The sequence below is a fragment of the Lactuca serriola genome, chromosome 8, assembly GCF_051521515.1.
Source record: "Lactuca serriola cultivar US96UC23 chromosome 8, Lser_US96UC23_V15, whole genome shotgun sequence".
NCBI classification, from domain to species: Eukaryota; Viridiplantae; Streptophyta; class Magnoliopsida; order Asterales; family Asteraceae; genus Lactuca; species Lactuca serriola.
This window is the reverse complement of record NC_136415.1, coordinates 45,473,443-45,487,650: the sequence shown is the minus strand read 5'-3', so window position 1 is coordinate 45,487,650 and position 14,208 is coordinate 45,473,443. Positions and strand designations below refer to the sequence as shown.

The window sequence follows — 14,208 nt, the reverse complement described above, 5'->3', positions numbered from 1 at the left end:
ACTGTTTGTGTGGCTGTTTTAGTGCAAAAAAATATACTTATTCCCAACTAAAGCAATGTACATTTAAAGTAGATTGTTATAATTGGGTTAAATTTGTCGGTGCTTTTTAGTGGCTTTTTTGTGCAAAAGAAATATACTTATTCCCAACCGATGGTTTAGGAAAGAAAGTCCTTAGTAATTTTTTTTTTTGCTTCTGACTCAAACTCATTGATGTTGCAGCACTTTGGTGGTTTTTTTATTTTTGGTTCTGGTTTGGACCATTTTGTCCTTAGGGATTATTCAGTCCTGTTGTGTGTTCCCTGGAGATTTTATGTACAAAGTTAAAGCAATTATGGATCTTTAATTGTATTTACAATGTTAATTCATGGAGTCCGATGTATTTTACCTACCATTGACCATTTTACCCCTGATGATGTTTAGAGGCATTCTGGCCTTAATACGTTGTCGTTGATGTGCTGAAATGTTAAGTTACCTGCATAAAATTCATTTCCTAGTGTTCAGGTTGTTGGCCTAATTCTTTTTGGTTGGTATCTTTACCATTTTGCCCTTGGGGTAGTTTTTTAAAGTTCTCCTTGGTGTTGTAAGAGTGGATGTACTTGACTCCATGGTGTTTTGAACTTAAGAAATGTCATGTCTTCGACTAATATGTATATATGTAATTTTACATTACCGACTTAATGTTTTAAGTCACTTTTTTTTTGAAAAAAAAATTTGCGGGAAAATATGGGTTCACAAAAGATCCTGACTATATATTCTATTGGGAATATGACTTGGCAAAAATAATAAGCACTTGAAGAGGTCATGCATTGTGGATGCCCTTATATGTTGTAGTTTTATATCTACTACTTTATCCTAACAACATTGTACTTTGTCGAGGCATTACGTCTTATTTGTGATATGATATATTTTCGAAATAAGATTATTATATTTTTAAATTCCCTCCTATCCGGTCTGACTTCAAACCTGCAAAATGATGGGCAACATGTCAAAGCTAAGGGTACATTTCTGAAATATAATTGGGCATAATTCTAAACTATAATGTTTTTAATAAAAAAATTGAAAATAATTGAGTATATTGTAAATATTATGTTTGTATAAAAAATGAAAATACGATATTGTATTCAGAAAATGAAATGGGATGTTGATAAATAAATAAATAAATTACATTGCTATTTTAGAGCATCTGACAAACACATAATCAATTACTAACAATGCGCGTCCGATGTGTTTTTTTGGAATATCATACGATTCCGATCATACCAAACACTACTATATTATAATTGGAGTAAATTACTGAAATCGTCCCTATGGTTTGATTTTATTGTGTCTTTCATCCCTATGGTTTGGTCAAAATTGTACGTTTGGTCCCTAATTTTATGCATGTAAGGGACAAAAACGCAACAAAATCAAACCATAGGGATGATCCGAGTGCAAAAAAATGTTAGGGACCAAACTTGTAATTTTGACCAAACCATAAGGACCATTTCAGTAATTTACTCTTATAATTGTTGAATCCGATTAATGATTGAATCTTGTAACGTTCATATAGTCCTTCCTCTCTAATAAATGAAAATCTTTTTGCCAAATGTCACTCTTACATTTATTTGGCCACATGTCGTTTTGTGGTTAATTTCAATTAAATTTTCTCCACATGGCATTTTATGCTTTTTTTTTTTCATTTTATTAAATCACATAATATTAAATGGGATAGTTGTAATAATTGACTTTCCTTATAATTTCAACATTTCTAAATTAAAGTTTCATTAGTTTCTTTTGTTTATTTATTTAATTTTTTTTAATTTACAAGAAAAAAACACTTTAGTTTTAATAATTCAATATTTTTCTAATTTTTCTTATAAATTTAAACTTTTTCAAATGTTTAGAATTTTTTTATTTAATTTTTTTAAATGAACCCATGTAATACATGGGTCTTAGAGCTAGTTTTTTAATCATTGACAATTTATTCTCAATTATATTTTTTAATGGCTATATTTCTATTACCATTCTATGTTATTATTAGAAGTCTTCAATAAAAACCAGACTTCTTTACCTTAACCTTTTCCAAGTCGTCAACCATTAGTAGTCCGAACCCAATAATTAATTATTGAAAGCTGAAAAAGGCAGAAGGTCTTGGTAAGTTAAATCTGTAAATCATTTTGAGTTCTATTTTTATATGTTTTTAGTAAATTAATTTTGTAATTAATGTTGTTATTTTTCTAGTGATCATTAATGAAAGTGATGAAACACAAAAGACATCGGAAGAAGCTGAATCACAACAAAGGGACAATGACTTGAAAGGGTAATAGACTTTCGACTTTGTTCATATTTAGTCACTAAACTTTTTTTTTTATTATCTATTTGCCACCGAACTATTGAAACTGTTCACATTTTACCCTTATGACCGGTTATTGAAACTGTTCACATTTTACCCTTATGCCGGTAACAATCGATCATAAGGGTAAAATGAGAACAGTTTCAATAGTTCAGAGGCAAATAGATAATGAAAAAAAAGTTTAGTGACTAAATATGAAAAAAGTCAAAAGTTCATTACCCTTTCATGTCATCCTAATATTATACCCCTAAAAAGGTATAAAAAACAAATTATTTAATCACACTCCTTAAGTTGTTCCTAACTATTTCTACTTATTTAGGGCTACCCACAAAGTATTTTGTTTTTAATTCATAAAGTTATATCAATTTAGTTTTGACCTTAGACACTTAATCTAACATTATTGGCTACCAATAGGGTATTTTGATTCTATCTGAATATCGATGCTCAACTTCATGTTTTAGTTGATGCAAGTTAGCTTGAAATCTTTATGAAAACGACATTTTTAATGTAAATCCAATAGTTATTGATAATAGATTTAAAATTGATGTTGTTGCTTAGTTTGATTAAATAATCAACTTCTTTTCCTCTCTCAGATGTTGTTGGTTAGTTCGATGGGCAGTTTTAGTTAATATTTGACTCTGTGTGTTTCCTGAACAAAACTAGTCAAAAAAAAGCCATTATGTGTATGTTTAAAGTAAAGATACCATATTGTTCTTTATCATTTTTTATTCTTTAATGAAAATAAGATGTTTTAAACTCATAGACAAATTAATAACTATACTATTTTATTTTTAAAATACAATCATTAAAAATGAAAAAATTAAAATAAAAAATTTCTAACTACGAGGGAGAATTCCTATAATAGATTTTTACATACGGAGCTACTTTTGAAACTGTAATATAATATGAACCATATATATATATATATATATATATATATATATATATATATATATGTATATTTAACCGTATGTATGTTTTCAACTATATGTATGTATATGTTAACACAAGTTACATAAGAAAAATTAAAAATAATAATAATATTAAAAATACTTCTAAATGTATGTTGTGTGTAATATGAAAATTTCGATATCCTTTTTAATAGTAAATATACTAATATTAAATTGTTTATATTTTACCCTTATGATCGGCTGTTACCGATCATAAGGGTAAAATGTGAACAGTTTCAATAGTTCAGTGACAAATAGATTATGAAAAAAATTGAGTGACTAAATGTGAACAAAATCGAAAATTTATTACCCTTTCAAGTCATTATCCACAAAATAAAAGGTTCGCCATTGATATTTAATTTCTCTTTTCCTAAAATATGTGTTTTCCAGATTAATAGTATTTTACTTTATTTCATTTTTTTTTTTAGCTTTCAATGCGTTTGCCTCTTGTCAAAAACCTGTTACATTAGAGACTCCTCTAAATATGTTGTCAATTTGCGACCTGAACGTTTTCTCTTCATGTTATTATACATGTAGCATTTGTTTAACTAATTTTAAAGATCATTTCGTAAAGTAGCATATTTTTAATAATTTTAAGCTTTAAAATTCTATCAATACTTGATGCATCTTGATTTTTGTTAGACCGAACAAAACTTATGTGTAAATTTATAACTTTTTTTTTTTTTTTTTTTTTAAAAGTGACTAGTGTAATACTAGTTATACATCAAAGGCTTATAGCCCAACTATAATGGTATCAAATATTGTCCTCGTTTGTTTTGAGGTCGAGTGTTTAAGACTTGTTTGGGACATACGCGAAATTAGACATAGTTTAGATATACATTAGATTTTTCGTTTCAAAAAATAAATAAAATAAAAATAACCTAGTTATACAATAAAGTGGCTTTTAGACAAGAAATATTACCATATTTCGTTTTAGGATAAAATATGCTACCACTTAACAATTATTTAATGGCTTGATATGGGCTAAAACATTTATTATTTATTTTTGAATAGCGGAGATATCCCTATTCTAATAAAAGAATATGTTTAATCTCCTATTGACAAGTGTCATACAATTAGAACACCTCATTAATATTATATATTCATTATCATGCCATTTGTCAACCTATTAATTATTCCTTTCAAATTTCAAATTTTAAATTTTTTCACTCTAATTACATTAAACTAATAAATTATTCTTTTATTTAAATTTCAAATTTTAAATTTTCTCACTCTAATTATATTAAATTAATAATATTAGATTGAAAAATAAAATAAAATTAATACATATTATAAGATGATATAACTTCATTTATTTATTTAAATCAACGATTATAATTTTATATAACTAAAAAATTTCTCTTAAATAATAATTTATTTAAAATAATTAATTAATAATTTTGACTTTTTATATGAAAGTTTAATTAATTTTATAACCGTGGTTCTCACGGGTTATAAACTAGTATTAAAAATAAAACAAAACTAACAAAATGATAGAACAAAAAACAAAACATGCTGGTGCATTTATGTAAATTACAAAAACAATGTTAAATGAAAAGAGTATTGTCTTTGTCCCATAAATGGGAAACATGCACACAATGAGAAGTAGTTTTAATTTTCATATTTTTCTTCTTTCTTGTACTCATATATGCCTTCTCTCAAATAAAGGAACTAAAAATATGTATTCTCAACCAATTTCTTGTTTATTTCCCTTCTACAAATACATACACATGCAATGCTGCACGTATAAAAAAAAGAATTGTTATAATAAGGTCATCTGGATGTCATCAGACTTGCTACTCGTTAAAACTGATAAAGACGATTCTTATTCGTAGTCAGGAATCATGCTTGCTCTTACTCAACAGAGGAACGACACCAGTAGTACTACCTTATCCTCATGGTATATATTATGATTGTTTGAGAATTTAGATAATTGAAGATCGCTAAAAATGAGAGAATTGTAGAGAGATAATGTGATATTTTAAGAAAGTATATTATTTGAGCCTTGAGGTATAAAATATGGTTAGAAGGTAAGAGGTATTTAAAGAATAATTTTGAATTTTTTCTTTAAAAAATTAGAGTTCATATACAACTAGGAGTGTAAACGAGCCGAGTCGAGCCGAATACTACCAAGCTCAAAGCTCGGCTCGACTAAAATACTCGAGCTCGAAACTCGGCTCGAACTCGACTCGAGCCTTGATTTTAAGCTTGAGCTCGGGCTCGTGAAATACTCGACAGTCTCGAGCTCGGCTCGACTAATATTTTAAAAAATAAAAATCACTAAATTGAGTAAGAAATATTAAACATTCCACATGTAAATGTCCAAACTACCAAAAAAACCACTATTAATCACCTAATATTAATATAACATCAACCATATATGTCATAAATGAATAATTATAAAGAAATGACATATATCTTATAAATGAACAATTATAAAAAAAATAACATATATGTAAATTACACTAAGCTCGACTAAGCTTGCGAGCCTTACGAGCTGAGTATTTTTGTATTCGAGCTCGACTCGATTAAAGTCAAGTCGATTTTGAGTATTTTCCGAGTCGGTCTCGAGTTTCTTGCGAGTTGGCTTGTCTCACTTACACCCCTATATACAACCAAAAAGTGACCAATGGCCAATGGGAATAAAAGTAGCTGTTGGCTCGGAGACTCAGCCGACATGAACCTAAACTTAAGATCTGTACATGGACCTTGACTGCTTGGTCCGTCCCATATCCGGTCCGGTTTGGGTCTATTTTTCGAGACCGGTCAAACCAGTTTAAGTGTTCGCCGTGTCTGAACCTACATTAGAGGCCCAACTTTATTCGGCCCAAGTACAATATAACCCATCTAACCCGGGTAGGGCTCCAGGCCTCCAAAGTCCAACCTCCAAGCTTTCTCCCGATTCACATAATCTACCATCTTGCCGGACCACTCACCAGAAACAGCTACGTCAACTACGTCCTCATTTCGACTCATGTCATTTGCTCTGGTTGGCAACCGGTGAATTCTTCGCTGTCGTCGGTGTTCAATTTGTATGAAATTCCCATTATATACCAGTTTAATATCTTGGGTAATATTTTCAAGCATGGAAATTTGTGTTCGGGATATAAATGTAAAACTTCAAAATTCAGATTGATTATTTCTTCAATTCTAATTGCAAATCATGGAATTGGAGTTACAAAACATACCTTAATTTGTCCTACAACCAAAAACACCATTCATCAAAGTGACGAGATAATCATTATAATGAATATCTCCCGTAAAATTAAATCCGGACATGTTTAATTTGTGTAGGGTTTTCTTTGAATTTTTCTTTTTTCTTGGAGAAGTATGTATCCTTCAAGAGGAAATAACGCGTATGGGCAGCAACAGCAACAGCAACAGCAACAGCAGCAATCCTTCTCTGGTCAATCTGCTTATGGTCAAAATGTAAGGTTTTCGATTGAAGGCTTATTTGTAATTATCTCCATATCAATCTTTCGTTGGTGAAACATGTAACTTTTGCCCTTAACCTCGATTTATGTTTCTGACTTCTTGATTTGATTTGGGTGAAGGTGGGTCCTGATGGCGGGGCCTCTCAGATGTCTATGGCTTCAAGGCATTCAGCCATGTTAAGTGGCCATCCATCATCTACTGGAACTCATTATGGCGGTCAATATGCTTCCGTGTATGGTGGTTCAGTGGCAATCAGCAGTGCCCTAGAGGTCAGTGAACGTTTAATTTGGGAATTAGTTTTCTTTTCATGGATTACAGATTATAAAGATTCTGATAAATCTCTATAGCATGTAAAGTGTAAACTTTGTAGTCACTTCTGCAGGCATCTGGTGCTAGTGCTAGTGGAGCATCTGGTGACTACTCTGTTCTTAGTCAAAAATATGGTCAAAAAGAGATTCCTGGTTATTCACCAGGGGATAGATCCCGGGCAGGTGTTTATTCTGCCCGAGATTTGCAAAATGAGCCTACTGCTCGGTTTGGTGATTCAGTTGCTTATGGTCATCATCAAAATCAGGTTTTGTATCATACTTATATATGTTGATGGTTATTTATTTGTTTTAAATTTTCCCTTGATGACATTTAGGGTTTCATCATGTCTAATTTGGTTTTGGAATAGGGGGACATATACAGTCACTTGGATGCTGCATCAGCACTACGGAAGGAATTGCTACAGACTCAGACACTTCAATCTTCTTCTATTGAAGGGAGTTCCAGGTAACCTACTTCATAAGATATATATGCAGATTTATGTCTTTTAGGTGCTGTTTCTTTTTGACTTTATGGACTTAATGGAGACAAGACTTAATATCGAGAAATATGTAATGGTGTTTCTTTTTGACTTAATATAAACATATGGGCTTAATTGGTTAGATGAGTGTAGGGTGTCTTTATCCATTAGGATTTAGGACCTCAATTTTTATGCTGCTACCCTCTAACCAAACTCTCCTCTAATAATTTTATTTCTTTTAAAATCCATTCATCTTCTTAGTTCTTCCCAAGAATCGACCAATTCTCTCTCCAGGGTCCATTTCTCGTCTTCTTCCCTTTTATCACTTTTTAAAAGTCTATTTCTTTTTTTATTTCTTCTTCAAGAATCTTTTTTTATTGCTATTAAAACCTATTTCTCTTGAAACCTATTCAAACACACAATATTTTGGATTTAACTTTTGTATTTCAACTTATTTGTGTTTAAGTTAAGTTATTATTGATTAATCATGTCAATTTATAAAGTTTCTTATCGTGGTCAACTTATAATGATTTTCAAATAAACAGTCAACATCACTTGTAGACTGAAGGGTAAAATGGTCACTTTTCCATATTCAGACTGTTCCCTTCGGTCCAAAAAAGAAACGGTTTTCCGTTTTCGTTTATAACAACATTTAGTCACATACTGACTTACTCCAGATGACATCATTATCCATTCAACACTTAATGAAGAAAAAAAAGAAACAACCCTTTAGTCTAATTATATATAGTTTCTTGCTTACATTCTTTTTCTGAGATTTCATACCATCTATGTCCCTCTTATGTTCTACTTACCAATGAATGAGGAGCAAGATATGTATCATACTACTTCCTTTCTCAGTCTACATGACAATTGACAACCACTTTCTAAGTCCCCAAACATTTCTGGCAGACAATCTGATTATCTATCAAGGGCAACTACCATTCGTCACACAGGTCAAGAACTTTCGTCTTATACTGGAAGAATGGATGACATGTCACATCATGGACAACAACATGCTCCATCAATCCTAGGAGCAGCTCCACCACAAAACATTGACAATCATGTGTATACTCATACATCTGCTTCTGCAACTTCTGGTTATGGAGTCAGCCTGCCACCTGGCAGGGACTACGGTTCAGCAAAGGGTCTTCATAGCACACCTCAAGGTGCCATGGTGGCACGTGGTGGTTATGCAAGGGTTGATGACAGGGCACAAGGACAAGGACAAGGACATGGACAAGGACACAATCGTGAAATTAACCGAAGAGCTGAAGATCTTCATAGGGATGTTTTAAGAGATAGAGAAAGAAAGAGGGAACGTGAACGTGTTTTGGAGAGGCGTGAAAAGGAGAGAGATAGGGAGAATAAACGTGTTATTGAAAAAAAGCGAGAGCGGACCCCACCTCGTATTGAAGCTTCTTCTTCTTTGCATAGGTGGATGATTGTTGCTTAAAATATAGTTCTCATACGATCTTTTGCAGCCTTCATGACTAACTTGTGTTGTGTTAATCTTGTTATATATGGTGAAGGCGTCGTTCTCCTGCTAAAGAAAAACGCAGAGATTATGTTTGCAAGGTAAAAAAAAAGGCACATATGAGCTCTTCATCTGTTGTCAAGTTTCCTTTTTCTTCTTGTTCTTGGGTTTTAGGTGGTAAATTGACTGAATTCTATCTAGCAAATCTTCCCCAATTCTGTTAAATTTGGAGTTTTGTACTGAAAAGTACTGTTTTTTTTTCACCTATCACTCTCATATTGCTATACTTCAAATCCCTTCTCTCTCTTGATTGGCAATGCACTTCTTGGCATTCACTGTTTGTGCTTTCCTTTCAATATTTACCTTCTTACTCTTACCCCTTCTTTACTTTCAACTTATATTGCTAGCATCTGCTTTCTTCTTCATTGCCCTCTTCCTCCCCCCTTTGTTGCTATTCATTATTGTGGGCTTGTGTTTCATATGTTGGAGGTCATTTATGGAAACAACCTTTCTACCCTTCATTCCATTCGTTAGAGACTTGGGTTTTGTTGTTGTTCTTGGCATATTCTTTTGTGATTCATCTGTCATCAGAACACCCTCTATTCATTTTGGTATTTCATGGTCTTCTATACGTTCTATAGGACACTTGTTGGCTTCTAGATCATTGGATTATACTGATTGAAGATCGTTTTGGGTGAACTTATTCAAGATTGATGTTGCGTTCTAATTATCTTCATCTTTGGCTTCATCTTTCTTTGATTGATAAGGACTTGAGCTCTAATGAGATGTGTTTATCAATTGAAAATATCGAGACATACGGCTAAATTGTCAATGCCTTGAAAGCAGGAAGATAAGATGACACTTGACTGTTTGCTTCCTATCACTTGTTTGTATTTCTGATAGGTTCAAGTACCATTTTGCAGGTTAATTCATCCAGTTTAGTAGATTTTGAAAGAGACTATTTGTCTATTGACAAACGGTATCCTAGGTTATTTACTTCTCCAGAATGTTCCAAGGTTAGTTTTATTTTATACTTTTGCATCAACTACTCCTTGCTCTTTTTATTTGACACTAACCCGAGTTCTAAATTGCTACAGGTGATCGTTAATTGGTCAAGGGAGAATCTTAAAATTCCTTTGAATGTTCCTGTCAGGTATGGTTGCCATTGTTTCATGTTCTTTCCTTATGTTCCATTTTCTGGTTGAAAGGGTATTGGTTTGGATGTATTTTGTTATGCATTCTAAAAGAATAAAGATCACCCAAAGTTATTAACAAATTGTTGTTTCTGTTAACACAGTTTTGAGCATGATTTTGTTAGAGATGATACAGAAACTCAGCAGAAAGAGGCATCCATTACAACTATGGTTGATGACCCTGTAAAATCAGAGCACACTCGGTGGAATGCAAAGGTATATATTTTCTCTTTGAGATTTCTGACTTGAATTTGAGAATAAAATTTGTAATTTCTTTTGCTTATTTTGTTCAGATTGTATTAATGAGTGGACTCAGTCAAAATGCTTTAGAGGAGCTATCATCTGAAAGAGATTATGAAGACCGAATTCCCCATTTTTGCAACATGATTAGGTTTGCTTGTCTTAAAAGTGGGAATACTTTCAAGGCAATTGGAGGCTTGTGGGAAACCACAGATGGCAATGATCCTTCAGTTGACAAATCCACTCTTGTTCACACTGCTATCAGGTTTGTTTTTGCATGATAAATTTTACATTTTTACCCCTGCAGAGTTTCTTGTTATCTAGTTTATTGATTTATACTATGTAGGTATGCCAAAGACCTTACAGGACTTGATTTGAAAAACTGCCAACATTGGAATCCTTTCCTTGAGGTAATCCATTAATGTTTTGAGGGTTTATCTAATTAATTAATTAGATTTTCTTGTTATCTAATCATTTGATTATGTCCATTTTTGCAGATTCATTATGACCGAGTTAAAAAAGATGGAATATTTAGCCATAAGGAGGTCACAGTACTCTATGTTCCTGATTTATCAGATTGTTTACCTTCAGCAGATGCATGGAGGGATCAATGGCTTTCACACAAGAAAGCTATTGCTGAGAGAGAGCATCAACATGCTCTTAAAAGAGAGGTATACTATTATTGCTTCATATTTTACATATATATATATATATATATATATATATATATATATATATATATATTTAAAAATAAATTAAAAAAAAGGACAGATGAAACTAACCTATTGTTACAATCTATTGAAACTAAAAGTTGTTTCTTCCATCATATGTTTTGGTTTGTATAGATAGCTCGAGGAAAGAAGGAAGGCTTGAAAGGTAACTAACTATTGATATGATCATACCTGAAAGTTACTTATTTTTTTTTATAAAAATATTGTAAGTTTACCTTTTATAACTCTATTGATTCTGCTTAGATAAGGAACCTGGGACACCCAAAGATCTGAAGAAGGATGCAAAATTAGAAAAAAAGAAAGTGTCTGAATCTGATGAGTCAGCATCAAAACTTAAAGAAATGGTAAAAGATAAAGTCAAAGAACCTGAAAATGAGGGAGTTCATATCAATTCAGTAGATATAGAGAAGAAAAATGTGGTTGAGACACCTGGCGAAGGGAATAACTCTGTAGAAAAGAAAACTGGTAGTGGAAAAAAGAAAATTATCAGAAAAATTATAAAAAAGAAAGTTGTTAAAAAAGATAAAGCAGGAGACACAACAAAACAAACTGATACATTATTAGATTCCAAGAAAGCGGGAGAGACTACTACAGAGACAGAGGTTGCAGGTCAAGGTCAAAGTCAAAGTCAAGAGTCAACTGGTAATACTCCTGCTGTGAAAACTCTTACAAAAAAGAAAGTTATAAAAAAGGTTCCTGTGGTGAAAGCTGTTAAGAAAGAAGATGTAGGGACACAATCTGAAGTAGTGACACCTGTCAAAGAGAAAGAGAGCTCTGAAATCAAGCCAAAGAGTGCAGATATAGGAAGTCTTACAAGTGTGAAAAAAACTGTAAAAAAGAAAATAATAAAAAGGGTTGTAAAAAAAAAGGTTGTTGCTAAAGATAAAGTGGCAGATAAACCAGAAGTAACTATTGACGAGGAACAAAGTGTTGTCCCTGAGCAGAAAAAAGATGAAATTGAAAACAAGGGTGAAAAGAAAGGTAAAATGGGTTCCAAAACGAAGGGTATTATTGTCCAGTCTGATAATAATGAAAAGCTGGAAACTGAGGAGAAGTTGAAGGAGGGGAAAGTGAAAAAAGAGAAGGATGTTAAAGGTGAAACAAAGGGTAAAGAAGTAAAAGATAATAAAAAGGATGAAGAGGTTCCTAGACACCCTGGGTTGTTTCTCCAAACAAAAGAGAGCAATAAAGTATGTGATTTTAACTTATGTATTAGTTCCATTTTGAAAATTAGGGCAAATTGCAATGAATAATGTATTTTACATTTTTACCCTTTCTGTCACAGTTTCGTTCATCTTCACTTTCACTGGATTCCCTCTTGGATTATGATGATAATGATGTTGAAGAATCAACATTTGAGGTGAGTGGCTTTATACAGTTATTTATTTTGTGAATGATTATCGTATTAAATTCTTTATACTTAAAGTAAAATAATTATTTGATTACTCTTGATTTACATTTGCAGTTGTCGTTGTTTGCTGAAACATTTTATGAAATGCTTCAGTATCAAATGGGTTCAAGGATTTTAGCATTTCTCCAGGTTTTGGTTAAAATCAATAACAGCTAATGATGCACTATTTTTGTTCCCATTTTTTATTTGTTTCTTGTATTGTTTTTTGTATTACAGAAGTTGCGTATCAAATTTGTGGCTAAAAGAAACCAGAAAAAGAGACAGTTGGAAGAAGTTTCTGAGAAGGAAAAGTTGAAAACATCAAAGCGTTTGAAAAGTGATGATTCTGAAGTAAAAATCAAATCAGTTGAAAATGAAATTTTAGAAAAAGATGAAAAGAATATTCCAAAAGTGGAAAACATGGTTACTGAAAACATAGAAAACACAAAATCAGATGAAGATCTTGAAGAAGATGAAGATATGACAGATGCAAGTTCCAAAGATAACACAAGGAATGAGAAAATTGACATAGATTTGAAGTCCAAAAACATAGTAAAGATTGAAGAAGAGGAAGAGGAAAAGGTGGATTTAAAAAAGAAAGAAATAATCGACAAGGAACTTTTACAGGCATGTTTTTTTTTTTAAAAAAAAAAAAAATCTCATTGTTGTAATGTTTTCTTGAATTAATTCTCATTCTTATTTTTTAATTTGAAACAGGCTTTTAGGTTTTTTGACCGAAATCGTGTTGGTCACATTAGGGTAAGTTTGCTAATAATATTTCAGTTCCATTATTGTCATGTTTAAAGGAAATAAAAAATTAAATATTGAATTTGTTTGTCTTTAGGTTGAAGATATGCGATTGATCATACATAATTTGGGGAATTTCTTGTCTCATAGAGAAGTCAAGGTAAATATCTACACAATCCATTATAATCCAATAGAAAGTTGTTTAAGAAAAAGGAGAATAGTTATAAACAGAATCACAAAAACGACCAAAATAGAACACAATGACTTTTTTTTTTCTTTACTTTTTACACAAATGTTTTATCCCTGACTTGTATTTATGTGTCAGGAACTTGTACAAAGTGCATTGCTGGAAAGCAACACTGGAAGGGACGATAGAATTCTGTATAATAAGCTGGTGAAAATGACTGACATTTGAAGTGATAGATTGATGCTTCTTTTTTCTATTTTTGTGACATTTTTGCACTCTTGTGTAATTGGAAGGCATTTGCTTTTGGATGTATGTATGATGTTATGTAGACATGTAACATATACCCAATTGATATGCGAAACTTGTTAGTGTTATTGATCAAGTTAATAATACATAAGAGTTTCATATAATTATACACTTGGAGTTTTGAGTTGCTTTAATTTGGTTTTGTTTGTTGCCTAGAATGAAGCCTCAAACTCCCTCTTTTGTGGGTGGGAGAGTTTTCAGTCTTTGTTCATGGTGTTTGTTAAAATGCTGAAGAGAGACTTTCAGATGTTACTGTTATAAATTTTTACTTCTACACAAGTTGATTAATCAAAGTCAAAGCTATTGACGTGTCAATAGTTTTGCAAAACAAAAGTTTTAAATGTGCAAAAGATCACCTTCCAAGATGTAGATCTTTCACAAGGCACTTTATTTATTTTGTGGGTCCAGGATTCCTTTGTTGTCTGAATGGCGAAGT

General features: G+C 31.8%; 1 protein-coding gene across 6 annotated transcripts; it reads left to right on the top strand.

The window, feature by feature from the left end:
- The first annotated feature begins 6,171 nt into the window (after positions 1 to 6,171).
- LOC145070472 (protein SHORT ROOT IN SALT MEDIUM 1-like) lies at positions 6,172 to 13,876 on the top strand. 6 transcript variants are annotated; one of them, XM_079017412.1, is made up of 21 exons: positions 6,172 to 6,314; positions 6,577 to 6,711; positions 6,837 to 6,986; positions 7,100 to 7,291; positions 7,394 to 7,491; positions 8,414 to 8,938; positions 9,034 to 9,079; positions 9,902 to 9,994; positions 10,076 to 10,131; positions 10,276 to 10,387; positions 10,465 to 10,676; positions 10,758 to 10,821; positions 10,909 to 11,082; positions 11,257 to 11,287; positions 11,386 to 12,332; positions 12,428 to 12,502; positions 12,608 to 12,682; positions 12,770 to 13,159; positions 13,250 to 13,291; positions 13,377 to 13,439; positions 13,605 to 13,876. In XM_079017412.1, exons 2-21 carry the CDS (start codon positions 6,613 to 6,615, stop codon positions 13,692 to 13,694), a joined length of 3,534 nt encoding a protein of 1,177 aa, XP_078873538.1. In that variant the 5' UTR covers positions 6,172 to 6,314; positions 6,577 to 6,612; the 3' UTR covers positions 13,695 to 13,876. The 6 variants fall into 6 exon arrangements, with proteins under 6 accessions (XP_078873538.1, XP_078873540.1, XP_078873537.1 ...); XM_079017414.1 differs by having other exon boundaries at positions 6,174 to 6,352; positions 6,612 to 6,711; XM_079017411.1 differs by having other exon boundaries at positions 6,174 to 6,352.
- The last annotated feature ends 332 nt before the right edge of the window (positions 13,877 to 14,208 follow it).